Source organism: Saimiri boliviensis, chromosome 8, assembly GCF_048565385.1.
Source record: "Saimiri boliviensis isolate mSaiBol1 chromosome 8, mSaiBol1.pri, whole genome shotgun sequence".
In the NCBI taxonomy this organism is placed as follows: Eukaryota; Metazoa; Chordata; class Mammalia; order Primates; family Cebidae; genus Saimiri; species Saimiri boliviensis.
This window is the reverse complement of record NC_133456.1, coordinates 37723941-37741225: the sequence shown is the minus strand read 5'-3', so window position 1 is coordinate 37741225 and position 17285 is coordinate 37723941. Positions and strand designations below refer to the sequence as shown.

At 38.1% G+C, this 17285-nt stretch overlaps 2 protein-coding genes across 5 annotated transcripts in view; both read right to left on the bottom strand.

Moving 5' to 3' along the window:
- Positions 1-3898, bottom strand: part of CFAP44 (cilia and flagella associated protein 44) — a 137874-nt gene extending 133976 nt beyond the window's left edge. The window contains exon 1 of the mRNA XM_074404347.1: positions 3808-3898. The gene's annotated coding sequence lies outside the window, so the exon portion shown is untranslated. The remainder of the gene's footprint in view (positions 1-3807) is intronic.
- Positions 48-17285, bottom strand: part of SPICE1 (spindle and centriole associated protein 1) — a 68595-nt gene continuing 51357 nt past the window's right edge. For all 4 annotated transcript variants that reach the window (XM_074404364.1, XM_074404363.1, XM_074404360.1 and 1 more), the window contains 5 exons: positions 11387-11871; positions 8597-8777; positions 6322-6424; positions 5651-5738; positions 48-4429 (listed from right to left, as the gene is read on the bottom strand). In XM_074404364.1, the coding sequence (XP_074260465.1) occupies positions 4376-4429; positions 5651-5738; positions 6322-6424; positions 8597-8777; positions 11387-11871 (911 nt within the window). In that variant the 3' untranslated portion in view covers positions 48-4375. The remainder of the gene's footprint in view (positions 4430-5650; positions 5739-6321; positions 6425-8596; positions 8778-11386; positions 11872-17285) is intronic.

Below are 17285 nucleotides of genomic sequence, written 5' to 3'. Positions count from 1 at the left end.
TACATAAATACCATGCACTTATTTGCAATATGGAAATGTCCTTGCTATTATTAAATGGTATATATAGGTGCCAGAAAAGATAAAAATAGGGTAAACTTATTTTTAAACAGCATATTTTCAAATCATATGCACAGCATGTTTTCTTTCAACCTCTAGGTATCTCCTCAGGTGAAATGTCTCTAAATTTCAAGCACTGTGTGCAATTATTAATTTGAGAAAAACAATAAATTCACTATACCATGTCTTTAAAAAAATGGAAACATGGGGAAACAGTATATTTATTTATACAATAAAAAAACTGGCAATGATCATTACTGAGTGCTTATCATGAGTCAAGCTCTGCACTCAGGCCATTTACATATGCTTGCCTCACTTAATCCTCACAAACCCCTAAGGAACACGTATTATTATGTCTAACTTTCAAATGGAAAGGATGAGACTAATTTGTCCAACGTACATAGCTCAAATGGCAGAAACAGCATCTGAAGGCAAGCTTTCTGGTTTCAGTACTTGGATCCTCAGCTACTGTACTATATTAGTTCCCATAACTAATTAGGAAAAGTCCAATAATTGCAAGTTCAAGTCTTGGTTTTATTTCTTACAAGCATTCTGTCATTAGACAACTTTCTTCACCTCTAGAGCTCAGTTTCCTCATCTGTAAAGGTGTTGGGAAAGGAGGAAACATTTACATACCTCTAATTCATAAGGCTACTAAGAGGTTTAAATGAGATAATGGTGTTTATCTTAGTGTCTGCAACAGTAATGGCTCAATAAGGAATAGCTGTTATTATTATGCTACTTCCATACTACACACACTGTATAACAAATTTACTATCCATCAAAAAGCAGCCCAGCATAGGCTTCAGAGAAAGACGGCTTAAGTTCCCATTCTAGTGCCACCATTCTCTAGTTGTGTGACCTTGAGAAAACACCTCATTGTACTTCAGTTTCCTCATCTGCAAAATGAAGATAATAGTACCTATTTCATAAGGTGTCATGAAGCACATAGAGTGGCTACAACAGTGCCTAGTACATAGTTAACAGTTAGTGTTAACAGTTAAATTATTATTAAATTCTGCTAACCAAAATCATTTTGTTGTACAGCATAGGAATGATTGTATCATAACTGTGGATGTTATCAATTCAGTTATCTCTGCCAACCTGTAATTTGGAAAACTATAAATTTCAGGTTGAGCAAGTTATTAGCTGTTTTCTGGGGCATATTAGAGAAGTCACATGTTATCCAAATATATGATTCTAAACACAAGTAATCCCAGTTTGAATTGTTAAAAGTAAATACAAATGTAGTACATTATAGTCAAACATAGCAGAGTTCACCCATATCCAGTGCTATAGATCAACAGCATGCATCAGAATTACCTGAATAGGCATCTTTTTTTTTTTTTTTTTTTTTTTTTTTTTTTTTTTTTTTTTGAGATGGGTCTCACTGTGTTGCCCAGGCTGGAGTGCAGTGGTGGTGCAATCTCAGCTCATTGCAATCTCTGCTTCCCAGGCTCAAGCAAATCTCCAGCCTCGTCCTCCTGAGTAGCTGGGACTATGGTTGTGAGCCACCAATGCCCAGCTAATTTTTGGAGAGACAGGGTTTCACCATGTTGCCCAAGCTGGTCTCAAACTCCTAAGTGCAAAGCAATCTGCCACCTCAACCTCCCAAAGTACTGGGATTATAGATGTAAGCCACTGTGCCCAGCCCCAAACGGCTTTTTAAAACAGACACCAGAGTTTCTGATTCAATAGGTCTGTGGTGGGACCCAAGAATTTTCATTTCTAACAAGTACCCCAGGTTATGCTGATGCTGCAGATTCACACTTTTGAGATCTACTTATGCAGAGGGGTCTGCAGGCTGATAAAAGAGGCCCAGCCAGGCACGGTGGCTCACGCCTGTAATCATAGCACTTTGGGAGGCTGAGGCGGGCAGATCACGAGGTCAAGAGATCGAGATCATCCTGGCCAACATGGTGAAAAACCGTCTCTACTAAAAATACAAAAAAAATTAGCCAGGCGTGGTGGTGCACACCTGTAGTCCCAGCTACTTGGGAGGCTGAGGCAGGAGAACTGCTTGAACCCGGGAGACGGAGGCTGCGGTGAGCCAGAGGCTGCAGTGTGCCAAGACTGCGCCACTGCACTCCAGCCTGGCACCTGGTGACAGAGTAAGACTCTATCTCGGGGGCGGGGGGGGGGGGATGAGGCCCCAAGGTAGTTTATCACTTCAAATCAAAGGATCACCAGTTTATGATCTGGGGGTGACAAGCATCTTTATAATGTTTCACAAATCTGGCTGCACGCAGGAATCATCTGAAGACATTCTTAAAAACGCTGATGTTTGTGTCCCGCCACAAGGGATTCTAATTTAATTGATCTGTGTGAGACAACGGTAATGGGGATTTCAGAAGGTCCCCAGATAACTAACGGCAGCCAAAACGGAGAAGCACTGCCTCAGAAGGCCTAAGAAAGAAATGGCTCTTTTCCTTTCATCTATTATTCTTGGAGTTTTTTCAATCTACTTTTGTATTTTATCAGCAAAACCGATGTTAACAGGACGGACACTTAAACGTCGGTCCCAAGGGTTACCAGTGAACTAGTGATACAAGTCTTTTGCAATCGTTGGGAACCTGGGCTGCACACTAGAATCATTTTGAGCAGCTTTTTAAAATACCATGCCAATACCACCCCCTACGTGGTCATTTGGTGTTAGTATTTTTTTAAATGCTCCCCAAGCTGAGAATCATGGCTTTTAAGGTTTAAAGGAATATACAAAGAAAAAAATTAACAGCCAACAAGTTGAAACATTAGGGAAAATGTATGTCAAAATAATACATTCACAAACAAGAAGAAAACTTGACATTTCAATATTATAAGGAGTAACACTAAAATTAGGCTTATATCCCAGATAGGGATAGTATCTATTGAATACTAAGTTTCAAAAAGTGCAATAAAGATGAAAGAATCTGCAGTAACGCAAATGAATACAGATGACTTCGCATTAAAAAATCCAGTGATTTTTAAATAATTATTTCTGCCACCACAAAAATGAAAAGGCCCAAGTAAAAGCTGCAAAGGATACTTCATAGAACAGTGATTTACAGCTGTGGCAGAAAAGTTATCCAGGTGGTTCAGTGTGCTGTTCCTCTCCACTTCCATCTCACTCAGGTTGACAATTCCTATCATAGGGCCAAGGGGCAAAGCTCATTTAAAAAAAAAAAAAAAAAAGTTTAAAATAGAAATCAACATCTAAGAACCAAATGGGTACCTGGAAAAATCCACTCTGAGCCAGCCACAGCAGCTCATGCCTGTAATACCAGCATTTTGGGAGGCCAAGGCAGATGGATCATTTGGGGTCAGGAGTTCGAGACCAGCCTGGCCAACATAATGAAACCCTATCTCTACTGAAAATACACAAATTAGCTGGGTGTGGTAGCCTGTACCTATAATCCTAGCTACTCAGGAGGCTGAGGCAGGAGAACTGCTTGAACCTGGGAGACTGAGGTTGCGGTAAGCCAGACTGCACAACTGCACTCCAGCCTGGGCAATAGAGCGAGACTCTGTCTCAAAAAGAAAAAAAGAGAAATCTACCCTGAAATATCTGCTTAAATTCAGGGCTGGGAAAAACGATAGCAACATTTTCTATTTAATTGTTTGAAACATTCAATATACCATTAAATCAATGTTAGCACATTTAGGCATTTGAGCTCTAAAATCATTATTTATTTGATTTGTACTACCATTATTGATGACATTTTCACATTTCAAAACTATGTAAGATTTTGTAATAAATACAACCACTCTTACCTACTTAAGCAAATATAAACAAATACTCCCACATCTATTTTTTTAAAGTTGTATATTTCACTTGACAGAAAAAGTGGCAGACAGCAATGACTTCCCATCAAAAATGAAAGAAAAGTGGCTGTTACATTTTTCTGAAGGCCAGACTCTAATCACACAGAGGAATTTTAAGTTCCACTCAAAGCAAATTAGTTCTTCAGGGAAAAAAAATTGAAATGGATCAACATTTAAGATGCACTAAACCTCAAAAAACCCTGAATAAAGATGACAATGGTAAAAATATATTAATCAAAAAAAGACACTTGAAATTCTTAAGAAAGTATTTAAATACAAAACTTTACTTCTCTACAGTCAAAATTTCATTCACCAGGAACTGGAGGCCAGTTGGTTGTGGAAAACTTATTTGAAAAAGTCAAAAAAATAATTGCTTTCTTTCGTTTCTTTGGTATTAATTCACAGGATCTTTGTAGGTTTTACTCAAAAGAAGGATATAAAAACTTAAAAGCAGGGAAATGGGAGCGGAAGGTCAAAAATAAGTTATTAAGAACAAACTCAGTGAGACTTGATTCACTTATGATACATGGGTAGAAAGAGCAAACCAGCCTTCTTCATTCTGTTTTTCAGTCTGTTGAACAAAGACAGAACAAATTTTTATTGTAATCAGAAACATGAGACTACTAAGATTGACAGATAATTTAGACCAAGTGCATAAAACAAAGTCATCCTGTGTCACTGAATGGTACTAGAAAGTAAATTGCAACTGGCAATGTTTATTCTCTAACAGAGATACCATCAAGTAACTAATCCTCTTAGTGATTTAAGAGGTAAGATCTACTGGTCAACAGATCCTCTTTTGGATTTAAGAGTCCAGTGTTTCATAGATATCATGGGTACAAATTTTTTAAATGATAAAAAGACAGTTATTTGATCTTAGTAAATTAAATGTTACTAAATTCTAGGAACTAAGAATAATTTACATAAAATAGCTTAAAGCTTTTGTAGAATATAAGTAGCAGCAAAGAACAAAGCTCCTAGTACTGGACAATTCAGGTATATAAGCCTACCATTTAATTTGAACTAAAAACACCCACTCTTTGATCTAATTATTGAACTCAGTAATAAGAAATGCAAAGATTTTCCCAATGTCAGACAGTTGTTGGCTCAAGTATACAAAATTAATTTTTACAATTTTAAAAATATCCTCACAATTTACTATAACCACTCAAAGGAACTATATTTTACTATACTAGCACCACAGAAAAATGCCTTCTGCAAAAATTTTGAATATAGTACTGTGAAATGCTTAGCTTCTGTACATACATGTGGCACATCAAAATACCTGAAGAAAACATTAAGACATTTATTTTTCCCGGTACCATAACTTACCTAACCAATGGCACAGTCAGATATGGCACCCAGGGATGAAGTGAGAGGAAAAGTGACTGGACCTAGTGCTCTGGCTGTCCCAGACCCCACCCAGTCACAAGGACTGCAGGAAACAATAGCTGAGGAGATCTACAACCCATTCAAGGCACACCTGTGTTTCCTGCCATAATATTTGGGAAGCTCAACCTGAAACCAGTACTTTCCAGTCTTTAAGAACTGCTGAATATCCTACTGCATTTTACCTTATTCCTTAGTCATCCTAGAAAACAGAAGTAGTTTACGGCTTGTTTTCCTAATGAAGGTAAATTAATATTTCTTTTAAGAATTTCATATCAGCTTTAGGATAACAGGAATAGTAATTAAGAATGGAAATCACTAAATCAGCCACCTTCCACCTTCCACCCTCACCTTCATCCTCAGGACCCCCACACACATTTCACAATTACACTTGATGGTGTACCTTTGCTCTTGGATTAAGAGGTGTGAATCTCCCACTTCCTGAGGTGGCATTTAGTGGAGAACAAGAATTACTAGTAGCCCCGGAAGATCTATTTATGAAAAATAAAAGAGAATAAGAGAGTGAGCTATCATTATTAACTTTAAAAGATTATATAGACAACTGACAATTCTCAACACTGTGAAGAGCTCAAAAACAAAATGGCTGACTTAGGTCCAAATGAGGTACATTATTTGTAACTTATTTTCACCAACCTGTAAGTCTTTGTTAATTGATAATGATACGGTTTGGCTGTCCCCCCATCAGAATCACAACTTGAATTGTATCTCCCAGAATTCACACATATTGTGGGAGGGACCCAAGGGGAGGTAACTGAATCACGGCGGCTGCTCTTTCCCATGCTACTCTCCTGAGAGTAAGTCTCATGAGATCTCACGGGTTTAACAGGGGGATCCGCTTTTGCTACTGTTTCATTTTGCTGCTTCCTCATTTTCTCTTGCCACCACCATGTAAAAAGTGCTCTTTCTCGCCAAAATTCTCTTTTCGAATTACCTTACTCTTTGCATGAATTTGTCTCAACCTAAGTCAGATGTTGTACACTTCCTTTTTTCACAAAGAGAATAAAATACATACCAAATTCTTTTTTTTAAGTAAATATTCACACTGCAACCTACCTTCTTGTATTTATCCCACTGACAGGAGAGACAGTACTACATTTTGAGCTTTCTGGGGCTTCTGCTCCTGGAATAGATACCTCAATTGTCCTCTTTCCTCCTTCTAAAATATAAAAATAAACATTGCCTTTCAATGAAATAAAAATGTCACTCAATTTCTATCTTATTGCAAAATTGCACTTTATAAATTTGGTGGTTCTTTCTGTATTTTTTTTATTTTTTAATCTTAGGCCAAGATATACTTAAAAGATTTTAATGAACTGTGAGACAAGAAACTTTAGTTACTAGTGTTAATTCATAGCATGCCAGTTCATAGAGAGCAAGAATCTTCAGACAAGTGACATCATGTCATTGCTGGAAGTAAAAAACAGAAATTAAGAGCTAGCCATAAAAAACTTGAGATCTTTGCCCAAAAGAGTTTACCTAAAGTTTTCCCCCACCAAAAAAAAAAAAAGGAAAAAGGAAATTTCTGAAGTCATTCAGTGAAACTTTAAATCTTTTAAATTGATTATGACTATAAAGGAAGACATTAAAGTGGGAGAGGAAAGTTGGCTGAAGAGCTCCATATGGCCAATTTTAAGTATAATTATGAATATTTTCCATATTTCAGAAGTAGGTAATCAATCAGCATGTATTTGCTAAGTATTTACTAATAAAAGACTTTATGTCCATCACAGGCAGTTTCACAGAGGCTCCTGGCTTTGCTTGATTTCCTGACTTTATGAGATAATAAAACGCTATTTAATTTTACAAAATATTCCCCAGTTACCCTAGAAAACAAAAGAGGTTTTCGATAGCATATTGTTTTTTAAATTTTTATCATTATAGCCCACAGAAGTTTTTTTAAAAATAAGCGTAAGAATTTTACCTATAAAAAGAATACTTTAGAGATAAATCATTGGATGGGAAAGAACAGTTGTAAATTCACAACTTGCTTTGGAACCTGATAAATCACATTATCTCTTTGTCCCTCAGTTTACTTACTTATCGAATAGGCATAATATTAGCCTTATCTACTCTTAAGGTGTGTTGAAGGCTAAATAATATAACAGAAACAAAAGCATATTTTAACCATACAGAAATACTGAAATGGAAGATGTCATATTCAAACACAAAATTATTCTTAAGACTGATCTGCTTTACTTTTCTTCCTTGTACTTAGCACTCATATTATCCCAGATACTGATTTGTTTGTTGCCTGCTCCCCTACTTAAATGCTAGAGTATTCAAGCCCACACATGGCAGGCACATAGTACATGTTCATAGATAGTTGACTGCTTTTATTTATTATAATCAGAAGTCATCTCTAGGCTTCATAACTATGAAGAACAGTAGACAAAACTGTCATTTGAGGAAGCCTAGAATAAACAAAGAGATAGAACACTAGCGGAATGCATTACCCATCTTTTTCCAGTCATTTCCAAAAAAGTCTGCTTTCTGGGTCTGTAATTTCAAAAAGGAAATCATTTCTAATAAGGGGAAAACTCTTCCTGGAAGATATCTTAAAGGTAACCTACTTCAACCAGAAATAAGACATATGAGTTCCCTTCAAACACCAATGTTTGAACATCTCAGAGAACACATCAATTACTAGTATACAGAGCTTTTTCTATTATAGACTTCTCTTTTACTGGGCCAAAATCAATCTCTCTGTACTCTTCATGTAGCTCTACCCCTTGAGGGCTTCAATAATGCAATTTCTGATAAAAAAGCAACTTGATATATACTTCATCAGTATCTTTTTTAATGTGAATATTATGACAATTTTTCAGTTACTATTTTATTAGTCAGAATCCCCTCTAGCTTTTCACATTCCTAAATGTAACAGAAAATTTAATTAATGAGTGAAAATGTTTTAAGAGTTGTACAGAATAAAAACTTATAATTTGCTGCAGATGAAATTCTAAATTAACATTCAGATATTTATATTTCATGCTTAGCTGCAACATATGACCTAAGTAAACCGTACACTATAACAAACCCCATTTAGATGTAGTATAATTTAGGAACTCAGACACCAAATATTAACTATGGGCATCATAGGATAGAAAGAATCAGGAGATTTGCATTCTAGTCCCATTTCTGTCACTTATTCTGTGACTTTGGGGTGTTTCTAAGTAAAATTGAAGGGACCAAAATATACGCTCTGATATTTCTTTTTTATTTTCTTCTCTTCATGCTCTGGTATTTCTTTTGACTCAACATGAACTTGCGAAATCAAGAAAAGTGAAAACCTTCATATTTCCAGTTTTTAAATCATGAATTTGTGACCAACCAGTCCATGCTCTAAGAGGTAACTGAACAGGTGACGTTGGTGGAGAAGGATTCAAACCAACAAGTTTCTGCTGCTCTATCAACTGCAGTAGTTTTCCACGAGCCTCCATACTTTGTCGATTCAATTCTGCAATCCGTTCCTCCATACTACCTGGTGCTAGAGACTGTGCTACTGGAAAAGCCTTTGGGAAAAAAAAGAAGCACAAATTCAATACTGAAAAATCTCTGACACAATTCTGACTTTTCTACTAAGTGCCAGCAAGTTACTATTCATAGCCCTTATATACAAATACGAATCATGAGCACACAGTAGAATTTACAGTCCCTTTGTCTAAGCACATATTCTGGGAAAAGCCTTCCTGTACCTCTTAGTATCTGCAGAGCTGCACAAAAGATCACAAGAGCAAAGAGACTACTCCTAGTGAGCTGGTCTCTAAGTAAATACCACACATCTTTGAAGAGAGATCTGTAGTTTGACAGATTACAAAACAGGATCTGCTATCTTTGAAACAGAAGTTTCTATAATTACAATCTTCAAACATGCATCATTTGACAAAGATTCTGGGAATCTTGTTACTCCTTCTAACCATGTGCCAGCCTCCCCAGGCCACTTTTGGCCTAAGGTATCTGATTCAAGAATAGCTGGTGATTGGAAATAAATATGAGACATATGGTAAAAAATAGCCACCCAAAAAATATAGCATATGTTTAATGTGCTTATGTCATTCCTATTTCATTATTCCTAATTATTTCATTCTTTCATTTCTAAATATTTTATTTCTCTTTGGGAAAAAATAATCCCTAATAAAAAAATCACTGATTTTTAGCTTTATGTCTATTAGAAATGAATAAATAAATAAGAAAAAAAGTATGAAATAAAGATCATTTTGTATTTCCAATTAAAACAAAAGAGGGTAGCAGGGACAGAAATATTAGTGCCTTCTAGCCTGATCTATACACTAATTAAAAAAACAGGCAAGCAAAACATTAGATAGACTCTTCTTTTTTAAACCAAGAGTTGCCTGTTATGAATAATCTTCAAAACTACAAACATATGAATACCTCCCAATGACTCAAACTTGAGGCAGTTGGTATGCACCACTACCAATGACTGCTTCCTACTAGCAACATTCCTTTCTGGCTCCTCTTCTGCCAGTTCCTTCTGTCTACTACTTCCATGATTCAACACCCATATTGTCCTTATTCCTCATGAGCCAGTGCTGATAGAGATGGCCCTTACTCTATGGCCCACCTCACCCTGACCTTCCTCACCAAAGCCCTCCAAGCACTGTTGTTAAAGCCCTTATGGAGGCAGCACCTCAGGAGCCTCTAATCCCCTGTGACAGTCCCCAGCTCCTTCTATCAGAAACTTGATAGGAGCTGACTTGGCTCTAGAAGGGATAAAAGAAAGTGTCTATTATCACTGGAACCAGCATTTGGAGATCTTTGAAAAATTCTCCCTAGCTGGAATTTAGACTTCCTTGTCTCCCCCCGAAACAAGGAAATGAAATTTTAAGTTACCAGGTTAGCCCGCAAAGTTTATTTAGCTTACAAAACTCCTGCACTATAATATGCAGACCTTTGCTACTCAAAGCATGATCCTGAGACCAACAGCACTAGCATCATTTGGGAACTTATTAGAAATGCACAGGTCCAACCTTAGACTTCCTCAATCAGAAACCACATTTTAGCACGATCCCAAAATGATTAATACGCATATTAAAGTCTGGCTTTAATAATCCTTTAAATCATCATTTCTGGCCAGGCATGGTGCCTCACGTGTGTAATCCCAGCGCTTTGGGAGGCTGAGGCAGGCAGATCACTTGTGGTCAGGAGTTTGAGACCAGCCTAGCCAACATGGTGAAACCCTGTCTCTACAAAAAATACAAAAATTCACTGGGCATAGTGGTGCACAGCTCCCAGCTACTTGGGAGGCTGAGGCAGGAGAATCATTTGAACCCAGGAGGCAGAGGTTGCAGAGACCCACGATGACGCCACTGTACTCCAGCCTGGGCAACAGAGTGAGACTCAATCTCAAAAAAAACAAAACAGGCCAGGTACGGTAGCTCACGCCTATAATCCCAGCACTTTGGGAGGTCGAGGCGGGTGAATCACAAGGTCAGGAGTTAGAGACCAGCCTAACCAACTTGGTGAAACTCTGTCCCTACTAAAAATACAAAAATTAGCCGGGTGTGGTGGCATGCACCTGTAATCCCAGCTACTCAGGAGGCTGAGGCAGGAGAACCGCTAGAACCCAGGAGGCTGAGGTTGCAGTAAGCTGAGATCAGGCCACTGAACTCCAGCCTGGGCAACAGAGCAAGACTCCAACTCAAAAACAAAATTTTTAAAACCCCTCATTTCTATAGGAAAATGCATTCTATGTCCTCAGAAATTAACTACTAATGAGTTGAGGACCAATACTCTTATGCGCCACTCCAAGAATAAAAATACTTTCAATCAACGTGTGGCTGTGTGGCAAACATTCAAGTAATGTTAAGTCTGTACTTCATACTTAAAACTTCATTTCTAACTTAGCCTTAGCTTTTCTACACATTTTATCTTTGTCTTTTCATTTATGTAATTTTCCTTTTATGCTGTCTTGTATTGTATGTACAACTGACTGATAAATAGCTTGGACCTCTTGTACTGAGGACATGCCAAAGCATAAGCCATCTAGCCTCAAAGCTTTCTAGGATCACTTCTAAAAAGAAGTTTCTTAAGATGCTCAAGCTAAAGTTCCTTCCTATTTAAATTCCTGTATGTCCCTAATCAATCCTTAAATGTTACTCACAGAAATCATGTCACTTGCACTTTCTTGTTTCTTCAACTCCCGGAGTCCGTCCCCTTGCTCTCCTCCGGGTTCAGTAGTATTATTCATATGTGCCTTGATAGCTGGATTCTGCAGTGTCAACTCAGCAATTCGTGCCACTATGTCCTTTCTTTGTATTAATGCCTCATTTGTTCTCAGCTGCTGCCCATCTCCCAGTACTGGGGGCTCTTCTGAGAATGTGGGGTTTCTTGAATGTTGACCGTTGGAATGGGAATTGCAGAGGGGCTGAGAGAGGTTAACAAAAGGAGACTGAGTTTTGTTCTCCAAATCTTCTCCCATATGAGAGACTCTCCACCTCTGAGTGAAGAGACGACTCTCTTCACTCGAATTCTGAATGTCTGTGTCAATAGGTAAGGTCTTCTGTTCCCAATTTTGTTCCTTCTCCATTATTCCCACAGTTGGAGGAATTCGGGGAGCAGGACGAGTTTGAACAGTCCTTCTCAATACTATAGATAAGAATTAAAAGATAACAAATGTATTATTTTCCCGTACACTGGCACTGTACTTATTAGCCCACCATGGTAGTTATAAAAGTATTTTAATAGAAGGATTTGGCTTCTGAATACCTAAACTATTTTCAGTAGAGAGCACCCCAGCAATGTCACCCCTCATAATCAAGTACAGAGACTTTTTATATCCCTTAAAGCTTTTGTCAGTATCCTCGTGAAAAACCACCTGTCAAGTTCACATTTTAACACACATATTAACTCAAATCTGGGAATCTTGGGGAAAGAGGAAGAATGTGTAGGTACCTAATTTAAATAGCAGGTAGCCAGGAAAGGCCTCTCTGAGGGAGTATTTTTAAATATTTTTAAATAATTTTTAAATAATTACATATGTAATAGGAACTAGAGTAAAGGACACTACAGGCAGAGACAAAAACATATGTGAAAGCTTAAAAAACAGGAAAGAGCAAAGAAATGAGGCCAGCCTACCTGTAGCATAGCAACAAGGAGAGAACTGAAAAAACAGGAGATGAGAGAGGTATGCAGTGGCCGTTTCTGGCAAAACCTTTCAGGCCATGTTAAAAATTTTGTAATTCAATCTAAGAGCAATGAAAAACTAGAGAAGGTCTGGCAATGATTTGATTTACATTTCTTAAATGCTGCAGGTAATTGGAGGATAGCAGAAATGGAAGCAGGAAATCCAGGAAGCAATTGCAATAGTCTAGAAGAAAGATGATAGTAGCTCTGACTAAGGTATACTGGCATTAGAGATCATGAAAAGTAAATAAATTTGAGAAATATTTTGGCAAAGAACTGAGAGCAATGAACTGGAAGTGGGGAGTGAGAAAAACACACAGATCAAGATGACACACATCTTGAGTGGACAGTGATCACATTTACTGAGATGCTGAAGGCAAGAGGAGCGACTTGAGGGAAGGATGCATCAAGAGCTTGAGACGCCCTATGATCCATTTGTGTATCCATCCAAGCAGATGAATATATGGGTTTAAAAATCAAGAGAGACATCCGAAAACAGATATAAAACAGAAAGTCGCTGACATTTAGAAGGTATTAGAAGCCATGAGAATGAGTGAGATTATCCAGAGAGAAGAGTAGAGGGAGAAAAGAAATCAGTCTCAAAACATGAGGAACTCAATTTAGGATCAGGTAAAGGAGGAAAATGCCCGCAATGCATACTAAAATGGAGCAGTTGGAAAGATAAGGAAAATATTACATAAACATGGCATCAAGGAAACAAAGTAGTTAATTGTGCATAATACCACTGTCAGACCTGGAAACATAAGGATAGAAAAGTGTACCCTGGACTTAGTAACAGGCAGGCCACGGGAGCCCTTAGCAAGAGTTGTTTAGGTGGAATGTCCTAACTGAAAGGAGGGATGCTTCTAGTTCAAGACTATAGACTGAGCACACATTTATCTCACCTCCTTTCATTGACAGCATGGACGTATAAAAGGAAATAATAGTCTCAGAAGAGAATCACTAGCAAACAAGATATTTCAGCAAATATCTGGAAGACTGGGAGTAGATGGAAAGTATGTGAAAGAGTACAACTGAGAAAAAAACCACAGTCCAGAATAGACATACATTAGAAGAAAATGACAGGTGAAAGCCAGTATATTTTGGGGGACCCCGAAAAGGCTACAGCCACAAAGCCGACAGGTACAGAGGAAGAAAGTGAGAAGCAGAACTGAAATCTGTGGGATTACTTGAAAATTTGACTACTGTATACTTTTGCCAGTCAAGCTGCTGCATACCACTTCCCTGAACTGTCCTTCTAAGCAAAAAATCAAGGATGGAAACAGCATATGTAAAAGCCCCAACTGAATGGCTGGATCTTGCTTATACACTCCAAAAGGAAGCCCACAGTTAGCATATCATGCCTATATACACAAAGCAACCACATAAGGGAAAGTCTACTGGGAAAACAGACCTAGACTATTACATCACAGAAAAGAAAATTTATGACAGCTACCTATAATATTCAACTTATAATATAAATGGACAACAGAAGAAAAAGCCAAGAAAGGCAAATAGAACAGACCAAGAAGAAAAATTCAGGTACGAAAGAAAATGTAACCGAATTCATAATAGAATTATAACTAGTATCCTCAGAAGAGTTTCTGGAAGATACCGCATTCATAAGTGTCAATGAAAAAAGGACAACAGACAAGGGCTCTTGCTTGGAAATCGAAAATACAATTGACAAAATTTTAAAAATCCAAAAGACAGGCTTGAATATAAAGTCAAAAAATCTTCCAGAATGTAAGAAGGAAGATGCAAGGCCAAATACATTAAAAAAATCCCAATGATTGCGCCGGGCACGGTGGCTCAAGCCTGTAATCCCAGCACTTTGGGAGGCCGAGGCGGGTGGATCACGAGGTCGAGAGTTCGAGACCATCCTGGTCAACATGGTGAAACCCTGTCCCTACTAAAAATACAAAAAACTAGCTGGACGTGGTGGCGCATGCCTGTAATCCCAGCTACTTAGGAGGCTGAGGCAGGAGAATTGCCTGAGCCCAGGAGGCGGAGGTTGCGGTGAGCCGAGATCGCGCCATTGCACTCCAGCCTGGGTAACAAGAGTGAAACTCCATCTCAAAAAAAAAAAAAAAAAAAAAAAAAATCCCAATGATCAACATAAAATTTCTCCAACTAAAGAAAGTCATGTCTTTAGACTGAAAGGTCCAACTAGTGTCTCACAGTGCAAGAAGGTAAAAACCCATATTTAGACATACTTTGTGCAATTTCAGGATAAAAACAGAGATCCTAAAAGCTTTCCCAGAAAAAAAAAGTAGGTCCAATACAAAGAAATAAAAGACATCTCATTATTAGACATCTCAACTGAACACTGAATACTAGAAACCAATGGAATAATGCCTGTAACTTCAAAGATTGAATGGTTGTAGTAGTGTGGTGTTGCTTCTGAGGCCTTTGTTCTGTTCAATTGGTCTATGTCTCTGTTTTGGTACCAGTACCATGCTGTTTTCATTACTGTAGCCTTGTAGTATGGTTTGAAGTCAGGCAATGTGATGCCTCCGGCTTTGTTCTTTTTGCTTAGGACTGTCTTGGCTATGTGGGCTCTCTTTTAGTTCCATATAAAGTTTAAAGTGTTTTTTTTTCCAGTTTTGTGAAGGTCATTGGTAGCCTGATGGGGATAGCATTGAATCTATAAATTACTTTAGGCAACATGGCCATTTTCATGATATTGATTCTTCCTAACCATGAGCACGGAATGTTTTTCCATCTATTTGTGTCCTCTCTTATTTCACTGAGCAGTGGTTTGTGGTTCTCCTTGAAGAGATCCTTTACATCCTTGGTTAGTTGTATACCTAGGTATTTTATTCTCTTTGTAGCAATTGTGAATGGGAGTTCACTCTTGATCTGGTTGTTTGTTATTGGTATATAGGAATGCCTGTGATTTCTGCACATTGATTTTGTATCCTGAGACTTTGCTGAAGTAGCTTATCAGTTTCGGGAGATTTTGGGCTGAAACGATGGGGTCTTCTAAATATACCATCATGTCGTCTGCAAATAAAGACAATTTGACTTCCTCCTTTCCTAATTGAATACCCTTTATTTCTTTTTCTTGCCTGATTGCTCTGGCTAGAACTTCCAATACTATATTGAACAGGAGTGGTGAGAGAGGGCATCCTTGTCTAGTGCCTGATTTCAGAGGGAATGCTTCCAGTTTTTGCCCATTCAGTATGATATTGGCTGTGACAAAACAAGCAATGGGGAAAGGACTCCCTGTTTAATAAACGGTGTTGGGAAAACTGGCTAGCAATGTGCAGAGAGCAGAAACTGGACCCCTTCCTGTCACCTTACAATAAAATTAACTCCAGATGGATTAAAGACTTAAACGTAAGACCTAACACCATAAAAACCCTAGAAGAAAACCTAGGCAAAACCATCCAGGACATAGGCATAGGCAAGGACTTCATGACTAAAACACCAAAAGCAATGGCAACAAAAGCCAAAATAGACAAATGGGGTCTAATTAAACTCCAGAGCTTCTGTACAACAAAAGAAACAATCATTAGATCAAACTGGCAACCAACAGAATGGGAAAAAAATTTGACAATCTACCCATCTGACAAAGGGCTAATATCCATAATCTACAAAAAATTAAAACAGATTTACAAGAAAAAAAAATCCCATTCAAAAGTGGGCAAAGGATATGAACAGTTCTCAAAAGAAAATATATATGAGGGCAACAAACATGAAAAAATGCTCATCATCACTGGTCATTAGAGTAATGCAAATCAAAACCACACTGAGGTATCATCTCATGCCAGTTAGAATGGCAGTCATTAAAAAATCTGGAGACAACAGATGCTGGAGAGAATGTGGAGAAATAGGAACACAATTCCTCAAGGATCTAGAAATAGAAATTCCACTTGACACAGCAATCCCATTACTGGGTATACACCCAAAGGATAATAAATAGTTCTATTACAAAGACACATGCACATGTATGTTCACTGCAACACTGTGTACAATAGCAAAGACCTGGAACCAACCCAAATGCCCATCAATGATAGACTGGACAATGAAAATGTGGCATATATACATCATGGAATACTACACAGCCATAAAAAACAATGAGTTAATGTCCTTTGTAGTGACCTGGATAAATCTGGAAACCATCATTCTCAGCAAACTGACACAAGAACAGAAAACCAAACACCGCATGTTCTCACTCATAGGTGGGTGTTGAACAATGAGAATACGTGGACTCAGGGAGAGGAGCATCACACACTGGGGTCAGCTAGAGGGAGGCGGGCTACAGGAAGGACGGCGGGGGTGGGGATGAGGAGGGATAACATGGGGAGAAATGCTGGATATGGATGAAGGGGGAATGGAGGCAGCAAACCACCTGGTTATGTACGCACCTATGCAACAACCCTGCGCGATCTGCACATGTACCCCAAAACCTAAAGTACAATAAAAAATAATGCCTGTAATTTCTCAGGAAAAAGAACTATTAACCTAGAATTCTTTATCCACATTATCAATCAATCAAGTGTAAGAGAAAAATGACATCATCTTCAGATTTTGAAGAACTGAGAGTTTACCTTGCATACACTTTTGCTGATTCTTTCAGAAAACTGTCAAAGAAAACCAAATAATAAGAAACAGAATCCAGGAAACAGATGATCCAATTCAGGAGTGCAATGATACCAACTCCCAGGATAAGAGCTACGCAGAAGGCCCAGAGAGCAATGAGTGAGGATTGCCACAAATTTAAAGGGCTTTGAGAAGGTGTCTCTGGGATGATAGCAGATTCCAAGCCACAGAGAGCATAACTAAAGGACTTGAAGACATGGTGAAAGCACATTATTGTCAGCAAGAGAGTAAAAGCGATTTGAAAGTCTATGCAAAGCAAAAACTGAACA